At 28.9% G+C, this 27,221-nt stretch overlaps 3 protein-coding genes across 3 annotated transcripts in view; 2 read left to right on the top strand and 1 right to left on the bottom strand.

Annotated features, from left to right (window-relative positions):
- Window positions 1–2,174: 2,174 nt before the first annotated feature.
- Window positions 2,175–4,395, bottom strand: LOC123305803 (U3 small nucleolar RNA-associated protein 25 homolog). The gene has a single exon (XM_044887637.1). It carries the CDS (start codon window positions 4,125–4,127, stop codon window positions 2,175–2,177), a length of 1,953 nt encoding a protein of 650 aa, XP_044743572.1. The 5' UTR covers window positions 4,128–4,395.
- A 2,274-nt stretch (window positions 4,396–6,669) lies between these two features.
- Window positions 6,670–7,749, top strand: LOC123305794 (wiskott-Aldrich syndrome protein family member 1-like). Its single transcript, XM_044887627.1, has 2 exons — window positions 6,670–6,958; window positions 7,715–7,749. Exons 1-2 carry the CDS (start codon window positions 6,670–6,672, stop codon window positions 7,747–7,749), a joined length of 324 nt encoding a protein of 107 aa, XP_044743562.1.
- The window catches only part of LOC123293536 (serine-rich adhesin for platelets-like), a 185,048-nt gene continuing 164,580 nt past the window's right edge, over window positions 6,754–27,221 (top strand). Inside the window, exon 1 of the mRNA XM_044874399.1 lies at window positions 6,754–6,958. The gene's annotated coding sequence lies outside the window, so the exon portion shown is untranslated. The remainder of the gene's footprint in view (window positions 6,959–27,221) is intronic.

The following is a 27,221-nucleotide window of genomic DNA, read 5'->3' as shown; positions in this document are numbered from 1 at the left end:
TAAGCCCATAGACCATATACAATAAATTATAATAATATAAATATTTATTATCTATGTGTAAGCCTACTAAATTTGGATCATACTTTTCAAATTTGTAATCAAAATTAACCTTGCTCTACTAGGTATCAAGAATTTGGAATCCTGGTCCCGGAATTAAGAACATAAGTGATAGCTAGCGAAAAATAAACATCACAGCTGAAAAGAATGACTCTAACTTAGTGGGTTTCAAAAAAAATTACAATATGATCAGATCGAATTTTCCTGTAATATCAAAAAAATCAAATTTTTTTAACTTTATGACGTCATCAAAATCCAAAGAATTTAATTTTGCTCTATCACATTCAAATTTCATCCAATTTTGATAAACCAAGTCTGTAAGCCTACTAAATTTGGGTCATACTTTTCAAATTTGTGATCAAAATTGACCTTGCTCTACTAGATATCAAGAATTTGGAGTCCTGGTCCCGGAATGAAGCACATAAGTGATAGCTAGCGAAAAATAAACATCACAGCTGAAAAGAATGACCCAAAATTAGTGGGTTTCAAAAAAACTTCCAATATGATCATTATTATTGAAAAAAAATTCTCTCTTTATTTGCAATTATTAATTATTTTAATATTATTTTATTATTTAACATTTGGGCAATTTTAAATGAGGGGACGAAGATATTTTATTACAAATTCAAAGGTGAAATAATTTTAAAATGAAATTTTCACTATGCGTTTTGTTCATAATCGACAAAAATCTAAATAATCTTACAGATAAAAAAAAAAATTATTTTGAGTATTAATTTTGCCCGCTTAAAGGAATTATTTCGATTTGTATATAAACTCATATTGAAAAAAAAAATCTCACTTAAGGTGCGTAAGTGGAAGGAGCTCGAGCGGTTCCAACAAATCTCACTAAATCTCACCTAAGTGGGGAAAGGGGTCTACATTGAATAAAAATATATGTATTTAGATATTCATGAATATAGACTACAGATACATTGATAGGTACAATAAATTATGTTCCTATTTTATAAGAATATCAATGAATAGTTTGTTATATAATATTAAATATTTTCTACTGTTGTTATCTCAAACTCATACTATCCATGAATCTTATTTCGATCACAGATTATAATTTTCTCATCAATTAGTTTTTAGAAAAATTTGAATCAATTGTTAGAAGAAATGCCATTTGTGGACAATCAGCAATTTTACTTTACAGAGCAGTGTAACCGCGGAACCTTTTTTCATGTGCGTTTATATGCCATTTGACCAGTTTTTTGTTTTCTGTCACGACTACAACAAAATTCTAAAGTATAGTACAAAATTTTCATAATAAAAAATATTTTTGTATTTTTAATCAGTTTTAAACAATGAAAGTACCTTGTGATTTTTTTTCTAGGCGCTTAGTTAGTTAATTTTTGAAAAATTAAAAATGCAATATTCGATTTTAAGAAAAATTTGTAATTATCAAGTGTGGTCATAGAGTTCGACAAATTCTAGCTGCGTTTTTTCAAAACGATAAATCAAATATGACGTCATCATGCTTATTTGAAAACGCAGCCTATTCGAAAATAATCATAGAGGAAGTTAGATAGACTCGTCAAAAGGAAGCCATTTGGAAGTATGTATTCATCATTTTTTTTTTAAACCGTATGTCCCACAGTTTATAATGTCAAGCTAAAATCTACGAAGTGTATTATAAAGTCGAGATATACAGGGTTCAAATCTTAATGTATAAAACAATGTCGGGTTAGTTAGACCATTTACTCAAGAACGACTGAACCCATTATAATGATCTCTAATATGTAACCTCTCTTCGAATCAAGGGGAGCAGAAGTGAAAGTCTGTATGAAATTCGTCATTTCTAAATTCACTTCTAAACTGATTTTAAAAATTATTTGGCCGATAGAATGCTACATTGTAAGTAAATAACATGTAAATAACATGGGCTATATTTTATTTTCTAAAAAATTGGGGTTCCGCACATGAAATTGTGAACAAAAGGAGAGACAAGTGAGGACAGGGAAAGTGAAGGTATAGCGCGGTAATCTTTGTTTTGAAAATTGAAATTTCCCAGCGAACACGACATTCATTGACAGTCAGAAGCTCCATCTATTTTTTCGAGCTGATTATCAGTCTAGTAGGAATAAAAATAAAACGATTTTTAAGTTTAAAAATTTTTATTCACCAGTCATGAACATATATGTATTACGTTCAGATGAAATCATGCGTGTTGCACGATCAGAACCTACAATATTATTCAAATATATGACATCATATTTACAATAAACTACAGACACTGTCATATCTGACAAGGATAATTTACGTTTTTGATTTGAATTCACCATAAAATTGCACAATTCCGAATAGAAATGTGGAATGGACGGTGGTTGATAGAATATAATATGTCGAATACCTTTTAAACGTATCCGTCTAAAATGATGAAATCGTTCGGAATATAACATAAAATGTGCCTCGCCATGAAAGAATTTATCCCTCGCTCGTGCAATTTTCGCTTCTTTTGAATATTCACAAATTTGTACAAAACTTAATTCTTCTTGTTTGAAATAATTACGAACTCGTACATAATCGAAATAGCTTGGAATATAAATTAACGTATTTTTCATTAAAGATTCTTTATACTGTGGTAAAACTTTGTTTTTGAAGAATTCCAAACGTGCATCCGCAGAATTCTGTATATTGTCAACCATAAATTTACTAAAAACATGTGGAACTTGAACGATTACTTTGCAAATTGTTCCCTTGTTAATTGGATTTTGAATTTTGATTTTACCCCAATAATTAGTACATTTCTTATTAAATAGAGAATTGATTTCAGGAGTTTGATATGCAGAAAAAATTAATGATTGTCGATAATATTTGGCCCAACCATTAATCGACCACATTCTTACACGCGAAAAATCTGTTCCATGAGAATTTTTGGGTTGCATGTGTAAATGATTAATTACATGTAAAAAATGATCCCAGTTTTGCATTAAAAACTGTTCGGCCTGATCCAAAATCAAAACTTCAATCGATGCTAAAAAATCGAAGTCTCTGTCTTGTTCACCTGGAGCCCCAACAATCATACGTAATCCCAATGGGGAAGCAATTATAATATCCGATGAATAAAATTCCGTGTATAATTTTAAAGTTTTTTTCGTAATTGATAAACCGATACGGAAAGTATCATCAGTGTTACCAGTGAATAGTTGTTGATAATCTTCAGGCTTTGGATTCTTTTTCGGCATTTGTAATTCCCCACCGCCAAAATCATCCATGAAACGTAATTTATTAATTACTTGGCCTTTGTCCTCCGGTACTAAGATACTAATTAACATTTTCACAATTTGTAAAACAGAATTTCGAAATGGTACAACGATTAAAATTTTTGGTCGAACTAAGCCTTGATCTCGATATTCATCTGGAATTTCAGTTTTATTTGACAATTTTGCGTTATGATGTAGAATTTTTGTACGAGTTTTTAAAATATGATTAATCGCATGTAAACAATATACAAAACGAATTTGTTCACCATTTTTAAAAGTCCGTTCTGGGTAATAACAGTCTTGGTAATTGTTGAAAATCGAAAATAATTCCGTTTGTAAATTTGTGAATGGATTATTACTTTCGTTAGAAGGATTTTCCAAATTTGATTCGTTTGCAGCTCTAATATTTTTTGAAATTTGGGATTTAATAAATAGATCTGTGAGCTGAGACTCTTTTTTAAATTTGATAATATTTGGCACTATACCAGCGTTAGCGTAAGTTTTATCATCTAGAGCTGTTTTTTTTAATGTTTCTGGTTTTTCAGGAATTTGTACTGATAGAACACCCAATGTTGGCCAATTTAATTCGGTTTGTTTAACATTTATCGAATTTTGTACAGATTCAAAAAAACTTTCGTTTAATTCGTAATGAAAATGTTGTACAAACGGATCTTTCGATTGTACACTTTGATCTTCCGATTCTTCATCTAATTCTTTGCCATCGATTACTTCCTCAGTTTCTGTTTTTGAATTTTCTGCAGATTCAATAGATTTATTATTTTCGCCTTCCTCCTCTTCAACATTTTCTCCATCTTCGTCTTCTTCAACATTTTCTCCATCTTCGCCTTCTTCAACATCTTCCATGTTTTCTTCTTCTTCTTCAACATTTTCAGATTCCTCATCTGATTCAGAGCTACTTTCAATTGAAGCTTTTAAAACTTTATCACTTTTAGCAAATGTTGTAACAAATTTATTAAAAATTTCTTCATTTTCAGATTCTGATGACGATGATTCTACAGGTTCTTGTAATTTTAACTTTTTTGATTCATCCTCTTTTTCATACGAAACATCTCGTTTACGTGTTCCATTTGTTTTAAAATTGTTTTTACGGCCATTAAAACTTTTATTTCGACTATTATGTTGATTTCTTTTAAATTTTTTAAAACCACGTGCCATTTGTATGTTTATTTGACAACTTCTATGACAATCGACTTCAGAAAATTGAATACTGATTTATCGACTTTTAACATAATAAAGTTTTCATTTTATTCGCTAGATGGCAGCTGTTGTTTTACTTCTATTGTTATAAAAATACAGTAAAATGTAAATGAAAATGTAAAATGTAATTTATATCTTGCTATAAATGGCTATGTAAACCAAATGTTTACAGGCCACTAAAAATATTCAAATTCAACATTGTAGTAATTATTTTGTTAAATTTTCCCAAAGTTATATCATTCTTGAATGTTCCTAGCAGGCCATTGAGATAGCAATGATGGTTATTTCCTTTTTTGTTATCTATTCATTACTTCTGAGTTTTGTACTTTATATTTAGTATAATTTTTTATTTTGTAATGTTTTATTATAGGTTCAGTGGACCGTGTTTTTAGAGCTACTTCTACTTTGTTCTTAAAAATATTGTTAAAATCAAGTTTTTTCTATATTTCGACTGAAATTACTTCGGGATAATATATTATGTCCGAGCTCATGATGAAAAGAACAGTTCTTTTCATCATGAGCCTGTTCGTGCAGTCTATGAATCGGTACAGGTACAACCAGGGTTCGATTTTAACTCTAAAATTCCCAAACGACACTCCTGTACCAGGCTATGAGTTACATTTGGACAGTCGGATGACCAAACAATTTCGGCAATCCTAAAAATTACTTTTGTTTACTGTACTACAACATTGTTTGTACTTGTTTTGGAATTCTAAATACGAGCTCTGGCTTCTGTACTCTGACTAATAATATTTATAGGTAGATGCCTATTACCACAGAAATTGCACGTCCGAAAAATTTTGCGATTTTTTGGCCAAATTTCCCTACTATATTATCGAATTTTCAAGATATTTTGCAATTTTCCTAAACGGTAATCCGAGAAAAAAAAAAGGTTTTTTTTTTGTTTCGGAATTTAATGTAACATGGTACGTTGAAAAATTTTAACCCCAAAAATACAAAAATCGGGTTCATTTAACGATTGAGAGAATAGTTTCTGATATATCGCCTAAAATCCTAAATGAAAAGCTTTATATCGGAGCTTTTCATATTTCGAAAAATATCCATCTGGTCGCAAAATCAGCTGGTTTCCTGGTTGTTTTTTTGAGTTTTAATTACTCTAACTAACTCAAAGGCATGAAAACTTGGTTAATTTTCCGATTGGATTTGATTAATATATTTTCATTTATTCAAATTTTGAACGGAACAAATTTGACAGTTAACATTTGTCGTCTCAGCGGTAAATTTAAAAACATGAAATATTTTTGGTAGTATCAATAGTTGTTTAATGTAGAGCATCTGTGTATGAAAACCTGAACTACATAAAGAAAAATTTGAAAATTGGAAAACAGGAAAACTACAAATGACCAAACGATGATATATAGTGACCAACCATGAATAACCAATGGCCAATCGATTGCGATAAAGAAAATTTCAAAAAATCCAAATCCAAGGGGGCTGACTAAAATTCTTTTAAAATTGCAAATAGCTGAAAAACTACGAATGACCAAGCGATGGAAAGTGGTGATCAATCATAACCGTACGGTACCGATAAAGAAAATGGGATAAATCGGACAATGGAGGATCATCGGGTCATAGAGATATTTTCGTGGTTTAGTGAATACTATTTGTTTACTGTTGTTTTCTGTAATACCGAAATATCGAATATAATACGATATTTTAAAACAGTACTAGAACACTAGATATCACTGTAATCGGTAGTTTATGCAAACATATTAAATTTGAATTTAAAAACAAACCCAATAAGTAATGTTGTTCATTTTAGAAGAGGGGATGTACGTGAGACAGCAGTAAACTTGAACCGATAAACCGGTATACATACAATACATACAATACACATCTCAAGTGTAGTGTGTTGTGTGTATGATGTTATTCATCGCCCGGCATCCACACTGTGTGCGTTGAACATGTATTAAAGGTAACTTAAGGTAAAAAAAGTAAACATGTTTTTGTTTATTATGTGGTATAAAAAATGTAACCTGTTTATACAATGATTTCGAGTCGTAAATGTTCCATTTTTTGGTGCCAAATTGTAAATAAGTGTGTAAACATTAATAATATTATTTGTGTGAAAATGTTCGAATAAAATAAAAAAAGTTTTGTTGTGTTTAAAGTTAGAAAGTGAATTCGTTATGTTTAAAAAATATATTTTGTGTGTAAAAGTTACAAAATGCCATTTGTACAGCGTGTAATCGAACCAAAATATTTAAGTAAAACACGTTTACATGATTCAGATAATAAACCAATAGTGAATGATTGCGAATTAGAAGCGGTTACAAATAATACGTTAAGTAATGCATTAAGGCAATTAGCATCCTTAGTTTTAGTTGCTAATGATATATTTGTGGATTTAACGAAAGAATTAGAAAATGTTCAAGAACGTTCAAGGACACTTAAAACACGTCTTCAATCTATTGAGGATCGTGTTTCTCATTTTGATCCTAAGAAGGTCACAGTTCGTAAGTACACCTTTTATTTATATCATTTTATAGTAAGACACATACATATTAAGTACCTACCTACCTAGCATACTAAGAAACTTTATGGTTTTCAATGTTTAATTTATACACAGAGTGTTCAATGTTGTAAACAAATGTTACCTAAATTTAAAAGCCGTGAATATCAGAATTTTGACGTCCTTTGGAAAAAAATATCTCAAAAACTGAAATAGTTAGATAGTTTATTTTTAAAAATATGTTTCATTACTCAAACTTCCCAAAGAGAGAGGCATTAATTTTTTTGGAACGTAATAGTTATAGATGTCGGGAGATTTCACTTATGAGTTCGCTACTCTCAATGAATGATCAATTTAGTTGTAAATATGACAAAAAAGCATAAAGTAAAATTGATTTTGGAAAAAGTTGACAATAGCACAGCAAATTTTGATAAAAAAACAAGGTAGCATTGATTTTCGATGATTTTGAAATTACCTGGGCATAATGCTAAAACACCAGTTTGAAGTAGTTCTAATCTCTTCAATGCTTACTAAATTTTCAACGCAAAATTAATAAAGCTCTATGATATCTGTTCGGTTACCCACCTAAGAGCTCAGAAAATTTTTTTTTATAGAAAAACGTTCCACATAAGTATAAGAGATTTTTATTTGTAAAATATTGGTAGTTTGCCAAATTATTTGAAAGTCAAATTCACTTTCTTGAATAGATCACCATTTCTTTGGAGTTTTGGAAAATGTATCTTATCAATCTTAATTTTAGACGAAAAATATCGTACACGTGAAGTAGAAAGCTAAAAAGTAATGTGTTGTAAAACAAACCCCTTTTTTGCCACCACTTGCATTAAAGTACGCTTTCTAGTCTTATAAATTAAATTGAAATAAATATATTCTTTTAAAGTAAATATTTTTGTATTTGCTAAAAGGTAAAAAAATAATTTCATTCATACATTGGGGAACTCAATTTAAAACTTTAGGAAATTGGAATTGTGGTTCTATTTGTGAAATTTTATATACGGCATTTACATAAAAAAAATGTATGCCGAACGAGCCCTGCGTTATTCGTTTAGTACAGCTAGAGATAGCAAATTAACATCACACTTAATTCTTCTCAATAATTTCCATTTATTAAAAAATGTAGGCAATATTATTACATAAATGATGGAATTAATACTGTGGTTTAGAATTTTTGAAATTACAAAAAAAAAATTTAAACAAATAAACTCACGGGATAATTCTTGAAAATCCTGTTTAAATTATACATAAGTGATTAAACATAAAATATGATATAATAATAATTTAAAAAGTAAATATGTTTGTTTAAGTTTTACTGGGTTAAGTTAAATACACATAAATTGATATTCATATTTGTAAACCTTTTCATTGCACACTCTGTATTCACAGATCTTCAACAACTACAACAAAAAAAACTTTCTAATTTAATTCATCATATAAATAGGCAATAATTTTAATATGAAAGACGCCGCACCGTGGCCACTTCAATTTATTGTTGGTATGGTAGCTGTATTATCATCATACATAATTTATTATTAAAAACTAATAATTTATATTTTTATTTCGAAGTATAAAACAATATTTATTAAGATAGTTTTGTTACTCAAATCACTTTAACTTACCCTCACATTTTTCAAAGTCTACTCCAAAGATTATGCTTATGATTATGCTTAAAATTAATGCACTTAATTAAAATTATGCAAAAATATATGGGTTTTTGTGAGCGTCTTTTTTCATAGCGCTAGAAATTGATGGTTTGTGAAAAATCCTCCTATTGTAATATGCTTCTAAAGTTATTCAATACATACATCATAAGGACCTTTATTACCTTTCTCGAAAAATTGGCGTAGTCAAAGGAAATTTTTTTAATAATAATTTTCAGATCTAGTAGGAACTTCAGTTACATTAATACATTATTCTGATTATGAAACGTAAAAATTTCGATTTGGATTTTCGAAACGACGCGACTACATGAATACATCAATTGTTTACTACATACGTCAATTAATTGTTTTTACTTGTTCTTATTAGCTATTAGTCAAAGCTCAACTTTTTCTTAGCGAAAATTTTTAAATTTTGTTGTACATAATTACTATCTATTATGTCAGTTATCCACTACACGGAGAGTTGAGTTTTTGTTGAAAAACAAAAACAAAACTGAAATTGTAATGGCCATTACATTTCCCGTCTTTAAAAACTTTGTAAATAGTTGCAGTTTTGTATTTTGTTTGCCCGTTCAGTGGAAAGTATCGTCATTGAATTAAAGAGATAGAGGTAAAATATCTTTTATCGAGTTGATTCTATTCATGCTGTATGCAATTTGATAAAGTGAATTGAATATGAGGTTGTAAGTAACGAGTAAATATGTTGTATGTATACAGTCAGGTAGGTGGTACCTTGACTCCTTGACTTTGAAAAACTTTTTTATTTATTTATATAAAAATAATTATGTTACAATTTTATTTTAAATAATCATTTTATTTAATTAGCTTTACTGAACTTCAACCATATTCTATTTAAATAAAATTTTGATTTAATTTATTGTACACACGCATACACCTGTTAAATCACTCAAATATTACGTAATTTGTATAAAACCTTGAAATTTTTGTCTAAAAAATTACTTTCTCACATTTTTAACTACACATTTTGCAATTATTCTTACAAATAAGCCAGTTTTTTTTCCTACCTTAAAAGCACATTGCAAAACTAGGGGCTGATTAATTATTTTCATCAATAAGCTTGCTGTGAGCCTTGGTCTTGCAGTAAGATCTTGGTCTTGCAGGGTTGGGTGTTCGTCTTGATCTTAAGTCATAGATAGGGTCTTGGTATGTCGAAGTGGTACTATATTGGCCTTGGTTTTGAAAAATTTCAAAGACCAAGGCTGCAAGGCCGAGATAAGTTTGCTCATCCCTACCGAGAATATTAGATTACCCCATACAAATCGATGATCAGACTATTGGTTGTGAGAATATAAGAAAATAATCAAATCGGGGAATTTAACTTCGCCAGCTGTAATTACCTACGAACCATTTCTTAAAAATTTTGAAATACGTTTTTCAATCTGAGACATTCTGTAATGTAGATACAAAAGAGGTAATTTGCTTTAAAAATTTTTAAAAACTGTACTACATAATTTACTTATCAAAACGATTAGGTAATTAAAATTCTAAACGTGAACAAACAATTTTGAAAATGAACTTTTTATTCATATCAAAATTATAAAACTGAATCACGATTGCAAGATAAAAAATATTATTAAATCGGTCGTGTTATTATGCATAAAATGAAGTCATATTAAAGGTAGACATAGCAGCTCAGTTCAGCTCAAAAAAAAAATAAAAAGAGAACAGAACAGGTAATTTGACAACATAAGACACATTCTTCATATTATTCTTTTAAATATTTTTGTAGTCGACTGTAGGCTAAGCTACATGATATCTCGTACCACTCACTGAGTTAGTTTTTTTTTCATGAATAAAATCCCTATAAAATTTTGTTCCGGATTAAGAGTTAAACTTTTTTTTTTTAATTCTTGTAATGCATTTCAAAAAAATACTTTTAGATAAATTATTAAAAAAATCTTTGTTGTATTAGATGATGCGTTAAATTTTAATAACTTTAGAGGCCATAAGTTCTATTCATATGAAATTTTATTAAAGGTATAAATATTTTTTTTTAAATACCCCTCAAAATTCTCGGAAAATGTTGGAAAGTAACATTGTATGTATATGATTCCGAAAAATGACAGAAGCTGGAAATCGCTAGAAAATAACCCAAAAAAAATTTTTACTTTGATTTTAAATCTTTTGTACTTTCACAAAAAAAAAAGTATTGCTGTGCGGCTTAGCTTAGCTCAAGAACCATTTGCCGTATAATGCTAAATTTTTGTATTTAAGACTATTAACATTTAGTTGTGAACCTCCCGTTTTACATAAACAAAAATGGAAAGGTCTTATATAAGTTTTATAACAAAACTTTTTTTATTTTTTCATGATAATTTTCAAGTTACAGGCAGTTGTAAAAGAACTTTTCAAAAGAGAAACGAAAACGCCCGACAAACAAAATGCTCGTAAAAGATCGTGTAACGTCATAATGTTAATTAATAATTGTATACAGTGTATACTATTCAATTAACATTATTACGTCACAACGATGTTTTACAAACATTTTTTTGTCGGGCGTTTCCGTTTCTTTTTTGAAAAGTTCTTTTAAAACTGTCTATAACTTTGAAATTATCATGAATAAATAAAAAAAGTTTTGTTATAAAACTTATATATGATCTTTCCATTTTTGCCAAACAAAAAAATTTGGTTCAAAATCCCAACTGTCGTTGTTATTTTAAGAATTTCTTCTCTGTCAGAAAGACGCAAAGTATGATAAGTAGTAAAGTTTACTATAAGCTATCATGTGGACATTTTTTCGCAATATTTTACAGAGAATTTACTTTTATAGTTCAAACTTCATATTTTGGGAATTTAAATGTAAATTTCTCTGTAAATATTAAATTTATCGAAAAGTTATCCTAATATTACTCAAGAAATTCTAAAGATTAAAAATCATTATTAACGAAGCTTTAAACGTTAACGTGCGTTGATCGACATACCCCAAAGGGTTTTTCGTGGTGAATTTTGCTTTAAGTAATGCATCTAAGTGAGAGGTATTATATACATGTGTTGAATCTTCGATATGCGTTGAGATAGTTGTAAGACGCTTGGAGAGTAGGAGTTTCTTAGTTGAATAGATGAACTAAAACAGATAAGCTAGGATACAAGTCACGTTTGCAATTTCATATAACACCTATGATACCTCTTACTTAGATGCATTGTTTAACGCATGTACTCTGTCATACTCGTGATATTTATATGCCTAGATGTAAAACGAACATTCTGTATAGACAATTTCTAGTTTTTTTTAAAATTCGATGTATTTACCTACGATCTTTCAAAGACTTCTAAGAAAGTCTTGATAATACCATACAGTAAATGGAAGATGTATTCTTTTAAAATTCCATGAATTTAGAAAGAGTGTTTGGCGATACCTTTATAATAAATAGGTGGTATTATTAAAACAAAAAGTTTGATATTATATTAAATGTTGTTTATTGGACATAATACAATTAGTACCTATAGTTGTAATGTATGGCGTCACGTGGTCTACACATAACAACAAGAACTAAAAACCCTTATAATAATTTCATGTTTCCTCTAGACCAGAAGGAAGGTAATCAACCTAACAATCCAATCCAATCCCCTTGTTATTGTCTGTTCAATTCTATTTAATATAAACGAATACGAATACAAAATACTGCATGCAGCTGATCAGTTTTACTACAACATTTTAATATTTTTTAAGTTTTATTATTTTACGAAAAAAGAGGGGTAGTTTTTAACGGTAAATACTTTACGTTTTTTACCTTCCCCTTTTCTCGCCTTGATTAGTCGAGTTTACATTTTAAGCGCGCGTTTTTTATTCAAGTAAATGAATGTATCAAAGAAATTTGTTATTAAAATCAAATAAACCTGTTTTGGTAATAAACAACTAAATTTTGAAAGCGGCTCCTCAATTTTGTCTGAGATGATAACGCATGAGTAAAAATTTCAAATTAAAAAAAATATCTGAAAAATATAAGTTTGTGTTCTTTATAATTTCGTATGTTGTTGTATGGTAATAATATAAGGTGTCTCAGAATGATCGCACACGGACAATGCTTGTTTGGAATATGAAATTATGTTTTGATTCTTTTGGAGTTAAAATTGACTGGTAAATGAAGATTGAAGATAATCAACTTGTACCAAATTGAAGAAAAATATAATACGAGATTTATAAAGTTCTAGAAAACTAAAGGCTCTTGAGAAAATTACCAATGTAAAAGTAGTTTGGTTTAAAAAGAGAAAATTTGATATTAGCTCAGAGCTATTAAAAATTATAACTTCATATTGGATATCAAAGATTGATGATTAAACTTAAAGTTCTTATTTCTTATAAAAAACTTAAATTTTTGAGTCGAAAGTTTTTTGAAAAATAAATTTTTTATTCGATTCAGAATCTATTCTGCAGTTTTCGAAAATTTTCAGTTCAAATCAATCGTTTTCCCTTCCCTCAAGTTAGGTTTTAAGATTGGATTAGGTGCGATAAAATGCTTTGTCCTGAATAACTGACTGACCGACGAATCAACCAACAGCCTAAATCGCTGATCTTAGAGACCTGAAACTTTGAGAGTGTGTTCTTTGTATGACTTAGTCGTTCCGAAATTTTACCCCTAAGAGGGTGAAATAGGCGATGAAAGTTTGTATGAAAATCCGTCATTTTTGAGTCCACTAGTTAGTCGATTTTAAAAATTGTTTAACCTGCAGAATGTTATATTGTCATCAAGTAACATGAACTGTATTTTATTTAAAAAAAGTAAGGCCGCGCCAAAAAAATAAAAAATTATAATCCAATAAATGGCAAACAAAAGAGGAATTAAGTAGGTAAAGAAAGAGAAGGCTATGACGCAGTTGTCTTTGATTTTAAGGTTGAAATTGTTTGGCGACGCGGGCGAGTAACTGTTAGCGCATATTAGGAAACTTTCACTATTTTTATATGCAAGCTTAACAAATTCACCTGAATTATGATCAGACATGACCGCAAATAAGAAATCAGCACGTTGCTTAATTTTATGACTTTTTTCGGAATGGAATTCTCAAAAAGAACTATAACAAATAAATATTTGTTGTATTTGATGCAATCATTTAATTTAATGTTTACATATAAATTTTTTTTAAAGTGCGTCTGTTTGATTTATTTTGTAATTTATCAAAAAAAGAAAAAGTTTAAAATATGTTACAAAATAATGGAGTCAGATATCGTTTGTAAATAGAGTTATACTATTTGTTAAGAAACCATATTAAATGAGTGTAGAGTTTTGCTTGCTTGCATCATTCATTTGTGTTATCAAATGAAAGTAGAATATACTTCCGGTAAAGTTACTACAAGCATCATGACGTCTTTTTACCGCACCGATGCGATGCTACACAAAGCAAAAGGGAGAAAAAAATAAAATAAATTACCTACACAACACATTACAACACTTTACTAAATAAATGACACTTTATTTGTACTAAATGGAACTATTTATTATGTGTTTTATAATAATTATACAGATACTAGAATTCAAAGTCGTTAGAGGTGTTGTATTGGATTTTTAAATTAATATTTTGGCTCCATAACGGACACAAATATCGTTTATATTGACAAAATTTGGAGCGCCTGGCCAAGTAAATCATTTTTCTCGCTGGACAATTTCAACTTTAAAAATAAAGACTACCGTACTATAGCCTTCACTTGCCTTGTCTTCACTTGTCTGCTATGTATTTAAGCAAATGATCGGATAACAATGTGTATCACTGACCAACCGAAGATTCGGTTGCGGTTTCGGCAAATTTCATTAAAAACAAATAATTTTCGATATCAGTTTCTTTCGGCAGTAAATCCGCCGAACCGGAAGTCTGCACTCGTGAATCATCGGGCGCAGTTTGGCTAACTTCAGGTGAGTTTGTGCTCGTGTGCCACCCGCCATCATTAGATGAGTTTGCCGACTTTATTATTATTTGCTGTTTTTGGGTTATAGCGGGAATATAAAAAAATAATTTATTTTTTAGCATATAATTGTAAAAAATAAGCCAGATTTTTAACATTTTTGGTTTCGCCCGAAATTGAACCAGATATCGAAGATTTGGTATCGGTTTCGAGTAAGTCGCGATTGTGGTTGTATAACTTATATGTATAAAATGTTTTCCAATTTTTTTTTACTAGAATTGTAAGAGTTTTGAATTTTTAATAGCCTCGAATGTTGTTATTATCAGACATAAAACATTTTTTCACAAATTTAATTTTTTGCCTCTTTAATGGCTTAAAACGTATTGGAAAGGTCAAAAAGCTCGAAAAGTTAGTACACTTAAACTTTCTGCAACGGGGCCAAAATATCACAGCAGAGTCCTATTACACGTTTCACAAATCACTGTCCGAAAATAAAACGAATACCACCCACCGTACTCCCCAGACCTCTCACCAACCGAATACCATCGGCCATCGGCACTTCGATAACTTTCTCGCCGGTAGAAACTTCAATCATAATGATCAAGTAAAAACGACCTTCGTCGACTCGAATCGAATCCACAGTACCCAAATTTTATACCGACAGAGTTATTCGAATTGTATTAACTTGGCAAAAGAACACTGATTCAAATAGAGCTTATTTCGATTATATTGAATAAATATTCGCTGAGATATTACAGTTAGATGTAGATATTACATATATGAGAGGTTAAATGTTCCCGAAAAAGCTTTATTTACCTCTTACCGATGATTCGTTCGCGACATATGAGCGCTATCAATAACTTATTATCTGCCACCATTTTTTGTTTATGTTATATAATACATTTTACAATTGGCTCACTCAGTACAAGTATAGGTAGAAAAGAAGAAGAATCTAGTGTTGTAAATGGAGTTAAATATAAAATGAGTATCATTAACAAAGTCATTAAAGATACACACAATATGTGTGACGTCGTGTGGCTGTAGCTGCGACAATTTTATTTTTATATTTATTATTTTAATTTTAGTATTATTAAATGTTAGCGTAAGTTGTGCATCATCTTACTAAAAGGAAGTGTTGCTTATTAATTTAAAAAAAAATGACGTTTATTATTAGTTGAACAAATGTTGCAAAAACATATTAAAATAAGGGTGTTCGAAAATGTAGTACTGATTAGTTAATATTCTACAAATATAAACTTTTCATTTGGTCGTTGACAATACCTTCGCCGGAAAGAGTAATATTTGTGATTATAATCTTATATATAAAAATGAATCCCTGAATGTGTTGCTAAGCGCAAATTTCGAGAGTAGCTGAACCCATTTCGCTTATTCATTTTTTATAATATTCCTTCAAGTCCGTGTATAGTTCTTGCGGAGAGAAAAATTTTAAAAATTGTCAATTAAAATGTAAACGTCTCTTTGCTGACCCGGTGTCCCGAATAGCAGAATAAGTATTAAAAAAAAAAGAATCAACTGTTAGGTGGTACGAAGTTCGCAGGGTCAGCTAGTTTTAAATAAAACAAAATTTTCACACAAAGTGATAGAACACCTGAGAAAAGTGATAGAACGCATGAACAATAGTAGATTTGGTTAGGTTATACCGTTCAATATAATCTGCATTCTTGACTTCAAATTGGTTGCTTTAGGCGTATTCCACTTCCTCTTTCATTAAAAGTACGTTAAATTTTTGCTTTAAAGTTATTTTGAAATACTTGGAAAAATGACAGACCCGCGATTATCAGGGTGAGAAATTTTCACGATAGTTGATCTAAAACATTCAGATGTTTCTACCTGTGGACTGTTTCTAACGACTCATTATTGCTATTACCCGCTTCTAGTCAATTCAGTCTATTCGCTTTAATACTTTCTATAAAATTTTTATGATTTTATAAATCAAGAAAGAGAAACCTTGCCGGTTGTGTAAATAATATCCACTGGATATATCGGAAATTTGCTAAATCTTAAATTAACCAACTTTGATATTTGTACCTGTATCCGACATTGATATCCGCCGACTGTCTCTTTTACTCTTTTCACACGTTATATTTAACGTGTGAACCTTCTCGTCTAACTTTTTTTAAATGTTCACTACGCAATCGCAAGTCGATTACGCTCTTCTTTAGTCATAAATTTTAACGGTGGATTCTTATCGAAATCGACATATTAAGTTGAAAATCTAGAATTAGTTTTTAACGTTTTCTTTCAAAGTAACAGGAGATGAAAAGTTAAAATTTTTCGTTTTTCACAATTAAAATATAAAAAGTTTGAATTGAAAGCTTGATTTCCGTTCATTTTTCTTTGACTACTAAATAATATTCATTGTAAAATTAATGTTAATTTTAATATGTTTTAACAAAATCATAAAAATAAATGAATGCGTTAATTAAAATAAATGAACAGCCTGCAGTAGTCACTAATTCTGTTAAATGTTATATCATCACACATTTGAGTAAGTTAATATTCTTCAAACTCTCACGCAAAATAAAATATAATGCTCGACCTGAGTGTGACCACACCTAAATTGTGTATGTGATATGTGATGACCTCTTCAATTTTGAACGCATTGACACACTTAGTCATAAATATATTGTTTATTATTTATTATTTCCGTTTTAAGTCATTTTATTTTTTAAATCTTATGTAAAAACTTAAATAAATTATGAATGGGTATATACTAAACAGCGTCCTTGATTATTATTAAAACAGTCATTTACTTGGTACATTGTTAAGTAATTTGCTAGGTTTTAAGAGATAAGAGCTAGGTAAATATAAGAGACAATTTTAATATTTAGTTGCATAATATTAACGATCCCTCAAAAGCGGAGAAATCGAATTGGGAAAATAACTTTCAATTTTGTGGAAAATGGCTTTCGAATAAACCATTTTTAAAAATATGAATAATATAAAAAAATTCTTAACAAAAAAAAAATCAATTAAAAAAAAAAACCGATTTAAAAAAAAAAAACTATTCCATTAATTAATTTTATTAATTTGCACTAAAAAGTAAAAAATAATGATAGTATAATGAAGTTGCAATTATTGTTATTTTTGGAGTCCGTGTCAGCCAAGGAAATAAACTGTGACAGAACAGTTTGCTACATGAACTTGGCTGACACCGACTCCAAAAATGACAATTATTGCTACTATATTCTATTATCGTTATTTTTTTACTTTTTAGTGCAAATTAATTTGTTTTCGAATAGTTTTTTTCTTTGAAATCGGTTTTTTTTTTGTTGAAAGTTTTTTATTTTATGATTTTTAGTGAATCTGAAATACATTAACTAATTTGTTACTAAAAAAAAATAATCATAGAAATCAGTTGGCGTGATGATATTGAGTTATTCGTTCATTTGTCGCGCACATACCTAATGCAAATTTAAGATGCATGAATTTTATTCGCAGTAAAATGATTCTACTTAAAAAAGAAAAAAGTGGACTTTAAGCAAATAAATTGTGTTTAATTAATGTTAATAACTTCCACAAATTAACGGTCTCAAACTTAAATTACTTATAAAATTAGTTGAAAAATCTTAATTATCTTCTTTCTGGTTTCTACTTACTTCTTGAAGTGAATATTCCGCTAGAAATAAGCTTCCAAAGTTATACATTAGAGAAGCCTATGTTTAAACGTGAGGATCAAACATAGGCAACATTAAACGATTTTATTTCAAAATTCCAGAGTTTTTAGGAACTCTGTTGAACCAAAAATTGAATAAGTATGTAATGTCTTTGTTGAACCAAAAATTGAATAAGTATGTAATTCAAAAAGCAATCTTTTCGCTCCCATAAGTGACAATAAACAAATAGTTTTACATTATAATCACCTACGGAGACAAACCCGTGTATAAGTTGTTCAGCTAAAAAATGTGTACTGTTTCAGTTTTGTTTGTTAAGGCAATTGTTTGAAAATTTTGCAATTGTCTATGAAAATTTAACAGCTGATCTCTAATTAAAAATTGACTTTACTGAAGTTAAGATTTTAGAACATAATATTTTTGTAAAATCTTATCAAAAGGTCATTTAATATTAGGTCACAGATTTTGATAATGCATTGTACAAATAAAAAAAAAAAAACATATAAATAAACAAATTATATTCACAACTGAGGCGTTAAAGTTAGAGGAGGCGTTAATCAAAACTTTGATTGATTAGGTAACGATTGATTACAAGGTAGTACAAATATTTTACATATTATAGAATTTAATTTTTTACGACATAAAAGTCAAGTCAAGTCATTTCGATCGATGACAAGCAAATTGTTTGATCATATGTCAACATTGTAATTCTAGAATGTAATAGATAGAGAAGGATAGAAATAAATGTGAGCTTTTTTAATATTAAAAAAAATTTTTGTTTACCTACAGGTATACAAAAAATAATATACGATTATGGATGGTATTATATATCACGATTACTTAAAAAAAATAAACCTTGGTATCTTTGATTCTTCAGATCGGGCCAATGGTTTTTTTCTTAAGTAAAAATTTTCATTGATAAATTTGAAAAAATCGGTGAGTGTGACTACACTTACCTTTACCATATACAGTCTCGATGTCGGAAACGGAATCAGAAACGGAACATGGAAAACGGAATCGGAAACGTTCAGTAACCAGAACATTTTTCGTCTGCCTGCAGACTCCACACCGCTCTCTACAGATCACTTAAAAATGATATTGTTTGTTTGTATATACATCTAAAACACAATAACATGTAATTAATGCTATAATAAACACACTTTTGTTACTTTGATGTATATTTTCAGTTAAACTTAATAACATAATACAGTAGAACCTCGATAACTTAACGTAAAAATGTCAATAAATTAATGAATTTTTTTGTGCCATTCCCCTCAGTGGCTTAAACCTCTTTTACTAAAAATAACGAATAACTTTATAACTTAAACGAATAATTTCGGTATTGAATGGAGCTCAGCAACTTCAAGAAATGTTTTTAGTAGCTCAATAACTTAAAGCATCTTTGTTTTAATTCATAATTTAACCTAGTGCTTAATAAAATAATCGTCTTTAGAACGTTCGGCTACTGATTGGGAGGTTGCGTGTTTACATAGTTAGTATGAGCAGTTATAATTAATGGGGCGGTAAAATTGATCCCCCTGCCGTTACTTGGATAAGAACGGAGTAACCGACTCCACCCACATCATAAAAATTTGACTGTATATTGGGTGTAGTTTAAAAAAAATTAAAAAATGAAGATGTGGGTGGCCTCTGTTATATACCTGAAAACGGAGGTTAATCCCTATGATTAATAATTAATATGCATAACACAATATGTATAATCAATAAACGTAGAACATAAATAAACCTCACTAAGAAAAAATATGAAATATTAAAAACTCCTTAAATTAAACCCTTAGTAAGTTAAAAACTCCATAACTGAAATTATTTAACATTTCTCTTAGATTTTAATTTATCAAGGTTTACTGTAATCCTATTTAAAACCTTATAAACTTTATTTTCAGCAATACTTACTTTATTTTGAATATTATTGACTGATGCCGGTTATAGCAACTGTGTTTGGAATTAATCAACAATAACGACCGAAATATAAAAATGTATATATCGCTTATAAAGACTATTATTGGTTATACCGATCAAAATTGTTAGACCCCTTCAATGACGCTATAACCAAATTTGTCTGATTTAAAAAAAATAGTAAATGTTTTACGATATAAAAAACGTAAATGATATGATATTATTTTTATTCAGCCAATACACTTTAGCTGCATTTATGAGAAAGTTAAAAAAAAGGCCGACTTTATACAAACAATTTAATGGTTATTTGTACGATATTTTTTTACGTATCTACGCTACAACGGATGACCGACCGGCCGGTTATAATGAGAGAGTAAAACGTTCTTGAAATACATTGTAGAAGATGGTATGGTCTTCAATATCATTCACGATGTGTCTTCTTGGCATCCTCCTACACCCCCTCACTAGACTGGACAAGATATTTCACTTAATATATTATACTGTGAAGGTTTTGTGTTGTTGAATATTTCTCTTATGTTTGGTTAATAAAAGTTAACTCTTAAGATTACGATAGACGATACACAACATACAAGTACAATGTACAGGTGAACTTTTTATATTTTGATTCAATATCAGTTTTTTGAGATTAAATTATACCAATAGAGTTTGCTTAATCATATAAATAAATCAAATTTCAAATTGCTAGAATTCGGGATTAAGTAGAAGAAAAATGGTTCCTAATTTTGTTGAAATTTACAACATGGAATATAAAAAATATTAAAAGCCTTTTTTTGAAAAGCGAATTAAAACTATTGTTTAAAATCGAATACGAGAAACCAACTGAAAATTTTATAATTTAAATTATTAGATTTTTTATTTTTTGGATTTTCTCACAAATTTTTATCTTTTTAGTTTAATTTTGAAGAAAATGGACGATTACCAAAAAATTCATCATACCTACAAATGTTGCTTATTTTTGTATAAGAATCGTTTTTTACATTTAAACTTTTCTCCAACTTCTATCTCCAACCATTTACAAGATAGATAAGACCCAATTGACCTTTATTGCTCATTTACGAACTCAAAATAACTTCTCTACGCCCTGAGCACGTTATAAAAATAACAGTTAGATATCTCTTTTGGATTTTGAGTTATCGTGATGATACGACTGACGACAGAGAGACTGACAGGCAGACAGAAATGCATTAATTAAATGATTTTGATTAACATCTATGCCTAAATTATGTTCGTCATCATCAATATTTCTAAGTGTTACACACTTAAGACTAAAATTAATATAACTTTGATATTTATTTCATATATACCTAGTTCAAAAGAGTACAAAAATTCAGATAGAGTCTTTTATAGTTATAGTGGGTTTGAACTTAGAACTCTAAGCATTTTTGAGCAATCTTTAAAATATAATGAATTCTTTATTGTCTACTAAAAATGAAAAACTTATTTTTGTTGCTTGAAATGATTTAAAAATTATCAAAGTACCTAAGAATGTCTACTATAAAATACTGATTTTTAAAACACTATTAAGGACCAAAAGACCTTTTGACCTAATGATAATAAACTAAAAACAAAAATAGATTTTAGATCAAAAATACAAACGATCATTAACAACGCCCTTTTTTAACGTTCATCTGCTCTGTTTAAGACACCGAAAAAAATATACAGTTTATTTTTAAACAGCTGATTTTTTAACTTTGTAACTCTGGCATGCTCATGTAACCGACTCAAAAATCAAGAATGTCTTTTTATATATGGGAACCACATTTTTATATTAAATTAAAAAAAAAAAAACTAAAAAAAAATTTAATTTATGTTTGCGGAAATCAAAAGACATACATAATAACAAAAAGATCCGTTTAATTGAAAACATTCGACCATTAAATGGGAGTAAATTTATCATCAAACAAAAAATTATGAAATAACTTTTTTCTTGCATTGAAAATTGCTTCAGTTCCTTAACAAATGAATGAAAAATGTTTTGAATATAAAGGGAACAACAGGATAAAAATGATAATGTTCATTCATTTTTACAAATACAAATTTTCATCATCTTACATATTTTATAGGTTTGTTTTCATTTGGATTCATCTGTTTGTGCTCTTGACTTTCCTATGATAAACCGTTTCAAGATAGTAATATTTATACGACAAAACGTGATAAGAAAAATTTTTCTGTTAATTAATAGAAAGATCTTCTTCTTAGAAAAGGGAATTTAAATATCATTCAGGAAAATTCATGACTTAATAATATCTTTTGAGTCTCCTAAATCAATGAACTTGTCTATAAATAAAGTTAGAACTCGCGTTATATATTGCACTAGCTGTGAACTACCCACTTCGCTGGGATACAAAGATAACCTTCACTTCTGCATCACATTAACTTCTAAAATTATCAGTGTTTCTCTACTTTATTATGCATGTATTATACATATAAACCTTCTTCTTGAATCACTCTATCTATTGGAATAAACCGTATCAAAATATTTTGCGTAGTTTTAAAGATCTAAGCATACATAGGAACTTACTGACAGATAGCGGGAAGCGACTCTATTTTATACTATGTATTAATACATTTTAAAAAAACCATGCAGGTGATCCATAAATTTAGTATCGTTACACAGACAAGTTTTTAATTAGGGGAAAATATGTAATTGTCATATAGAGGTACTGCTTTCTATTATTATAACTATTAAATAAAATTTTGAAATAAAAAATTCATAAAGAAGAACACTACATATTTTAAATTCTTTGAGTTAACAGATAAACATTGAATTAAATTATCAAACTTGATAATTAAACTATTTTAAAGTATGCCATGTATTATAAAAAGCGAGCACTCAGACCAAAGATTTACCAAGAAGACCGAACTTATTTACGAACGAAGCTAGTACACAATAAAGTTGCGTCCGAAATTTTTGCAAACGTAAATAAATTATGCAGTTAATTCTTAATATGCCGTTGTTATTTGCACTTCTGCCGTATTTATAAAAGAAATAAAAATATTATGCAGTAGTAAACGAAAACAGACCTAATGCAGCAGACAGGCAGATAAATGTACCTTACTGATAGATAGACAGACTGACAGTCTTATTAAATTAAATATATTGGTCGCATTTATATGTTGTTTTCTTGTATACACTACAGAATCAGTCGTAACGTCGTAACTATATGCTGTAACTGCTGTATTCGTCAGTAAAAGTATATTTTCTTAAACATTTCCCATCTATATTATAAAACATTTTCATGATTTGAATATCAAAAGCATATTTTTTGATTTATTTATTTTTGCTTTCGTATAAATCACAGTTTTACAGTTAAACTTCTTTCTATATGTATATAATATTACAGTATTAATTCATAGATATTATATTTAGTAATATAAATAGATTTCACTGTACTTATGTGTGCAATTATATAAATAAATACATTTTTATAAAAAATAATTGGTTTTTGAACGATAAGTTCAACTCAAGTTTTACTCAATCAAATCATCAATTGCTTTACAAATACAAGAGTGTAATTATTGAACAGAGTGTTTTTCATTTTAAATAATAATTCTTATTTTTCAGATTATTTTTTATTTCAACTTTTTACTTGTTTATTAAATTTGTATTATTTTTCTATCGTTGAAATAAAAGTTTCCAACAACTGTGATTTCACAAATTTCAAATTGATATAATTTTATTTTCCATTAAAAGTATTTTAATTAGTTATTGACATATACCATGATACTCAAAATTGTATGTTAAGACATTTTATTTAAAACATACAAAAGACAATACATTTCACTATATATTGATATTTCGAGTGCAACGCAAGCAGCGTCAGTAGCTAAATTTATTAATAAAACATTTTACAAACTTAAAATACCCACTAAGTAATTTGTTGTGAGCTAATTTGGTGGCCTTCGCGAAATCTATTTTGTCGATGTTATGATTTGTATTTATATTTTATTTTTGTAAGTTTTACAGTAATTCATGTAATGTTTTACATATTTGTTTTTACCTTTGTAAAGAATGTTTGTAGCTTAGGCCTGACAGTGTACCACCACTCCTGCAGGAGCTGTCACAGTGGAGAGGAGGAGGAGACAATGTATCATCTTCTCTGTCTCTGGCCAGTTCTTGCCATTAGGAGATGGACTTAAGTCAGCCATGGAGTAGTGGCCGGAGATGGGCCAGCCTTTTTTCGGTATCATAATGGACCCTATGGTTTAAGTGGTTTAAGTGTGTTCCAACCCAAGACAGCCCCTCTAACCTAACCTAACCTAACCTAAAGAATGTTTGTAATTTATTATATGAATAAATTTAGCTACTAACGATGATTTCGTTGCAATCAAATATCGATGTTTAAGGAATTGCAAGTCTGCTGCATGTTTATCAAGGTATTTATTTCAATTACTATGTCTCAACTCGAAGTCAACAGAAATTCATTCTTACAAATACTTTAATTTTTTTATTCCGAATTTTTATTAATTGATCATTTCTATAGCAATACTTTTTAAGAATTTAACATCTTAAAATGGTAAAGTTTTTCATCACATGGCTTAAAAATTATGTCAGAAAAGCATGCGAGAATTGTGTATCCCGCATATATATGCAAAAACGCCTGGAAAATTCGTTACATTGTGTTTAAAATATGATACTTTTCACAAACTGATACAATCTTAAATTTGTAACGAAATTTTTTTTGAAAAAAAGCTTTCAGCGCTTTCTCGAATAACTTAAATTTGCAATTCTAGACCTTAAGTTTGATCATTATATAAATATGACTGTATGGTTAGAATATTTCATCTCTGGGTAAAACTATTTTTAGAAGTTAGGCAAGAGGGGAGAAAGAGTATTGAGTTATATATTTTACATACAACAAGCAGAATGTGATTGACTGCAATATTCGAAATAAAATGAAATCTTGAAAGCAATTTTTCAGTGAAGTATTATGAATGGAATTGAATTCAAGTGCATTGCATTTACAAGTACAGATCAAACATTGATGTATACATGAAACTTAAATAGCCAACTTTAAACATGTTATAGACCGCTACAATTTACAATGGGTAAGGTTGGAAGTCAAGTACAAATATGTGTGACGATAGTCGGTGTCAACAATCTAGGTTAAGTGTAGCGTGTTAGTGATAAATGAATATAGAGTAAGTAGTTTATTGTTTTATTTCACTTTGACTTGATACAAATTTTTACAAAACAAGCCATGGATATTATCTTTAGGGCCCAGAAAAATTACTTTCTGATTAAGTTTTATAATTATTGATAATTTATAGTGAAATTTTTTCCTACCATTAATAATTTTATTTTTAAAAACATAAAAGTCTGAAAATTTTCTTGTAAAATGTCCATTCGACTATAAACCGAGAAATTTAAAATTTTACCTTTAACCTTCCTGTGCCTTTCAAGTCCACAGATTATAATGTTATTTTATGTAATACACTTCTCTGATTAATATATTATTATTAAATTTTATTGGAATTCGTCGTCCAAACGACAAACTTTTTAATTAAAGAGAATTGACAAAAATACACTCGAACCAGGACTCGAACCCTCACTTGACATGAATCCAAGAAGTCCGGGTTCGAGTGTATTTTTTTCAATTCTCTTCAATTAAAATTACTAGACAAGATATTTGTCAATATTTAGTTTACGTTGTATGTATCATATTAAAAACATCAAATATAATCGAATAGACCATGATGTAAATAAATATCGTTTGCATAATTAAAAGTAAACAAAAACAATAAGTAATGATAAACTTTTTGTTTTGCCCTTTTCTAACTTATATCTGACTGACTGTCATAACTGTAATCTATATGCAATATACAAGCTGTATAAAAATTTTCAGCTTTAATAAATTCATTTAAATACCATGGAAATCATAAATGAATCTTATCTATTTATTGTTCATAAATAAGGGCTGACTGACCAGCCCTGTTCTAACACCTAACTGATTGACAATCATAATTTCTATTTATATTCAATATACAATTTGTATAACAATTTTCAGCTTTAATAAATTCATTTTAGTACCACGTAAAACGATTTCGATAGCATTTATCTGACCCCGATTCTATCGTTCGCTTGACTGACCGCAGTATGTGTTTGTACACAACTTCTATAATCAATCCTCAAATTATCAGCTTTAGTAAATTCAACGAATTTTTTTGGCCTGGTTCTTAATCCATTACAGGAACACAAGCCGAGAGATAGATATCCTGATTTTCGGGATGAAAACAATAATATTTTTCTATAGAAAATTAAAAGAACATTTTATAGTTCGGTTTATCAAGCTTGAACGTATACACTGACTACAGTATTTATTAAATCGTTAATGCTGATGGTAATGGTAAGAATATTGTAATAATTCATATTTAAATGTGAGTGAACTCATTACGCATGAATTTAAAAAAAAAAAATAAAGAGCTTACCAGTACAGCGTGACGTGGCATACGTATATCTATAATTAAAAGTGACAGTTTTAAATTGCTTTTTATTGTTTTAAATATTTTTAATATAATTTTGTTTATTTTTTTAAGTCTGCTTGAATCAAATTCATTGTCCTCTTTATGTGAATCAGTCAGTCGTGACATGCTTATCTTTTGGGTAGTCACAAATAAATATTTTGTCTGTATTTATTTGAAAAATGAGTCTGGTTTTGGCCCAGCATTTTTTTGTAAATTCTAGTCGCAAAATTTTGTCTATTATCAAGAATACAACGCCTTTTAGCATGTAAAGTGGAACAGTCAAATTATTTTAAAGTTTTAGATTTAAGACCTTCTAAGAAAAGTTAAGCGATAGGAAATCGAGAGTGTCTGCCTACAGGAACTTTAGAATTGAGTTACAGGAAGAAATAATAATTTGCTATTCTTTGTGTTAATCCAGATTATAAAATTTCATCGTAAATATTTTAATATAAACTTTTCAGAATCCTGAATAGCAAATCCTTATTTCTCAATTATAATTGAGTTTCAATTTTACAGGATACTTAGATTTTTAAAAATTATTAATAAAAAATACCATTGATTTAGTACATTCGAACTAAAACTACGCAGAACTACGCTTTCGCGTAAGTAACTTACATATCTCCGTTCTAAAATTGCCTATATTATTATTTATTTTAAATAAATATCTTACCAGGATTCTAAGAACTCGACTGATGA

Source organism: Chrysoperla carnea, chromosome 1 (assembly GCF_905475395.1).
Source record: "Chrysoperla carnea chromosome 1, inChrCarn1.1, whole genome shotgun sequence".
NCBI classification, from domain to species: Eukaryota; Metazoa; Arthropoda; class Insecta; order Neuroptera; family Chrysopidae; genus Chrysoperla; species Chrysoperla carnea.
The sequence above is the reverse complement of the archived record's forward strand: the minus strand, read 5'-3'. Positions and strand labels throughout refer to the sequence as shown.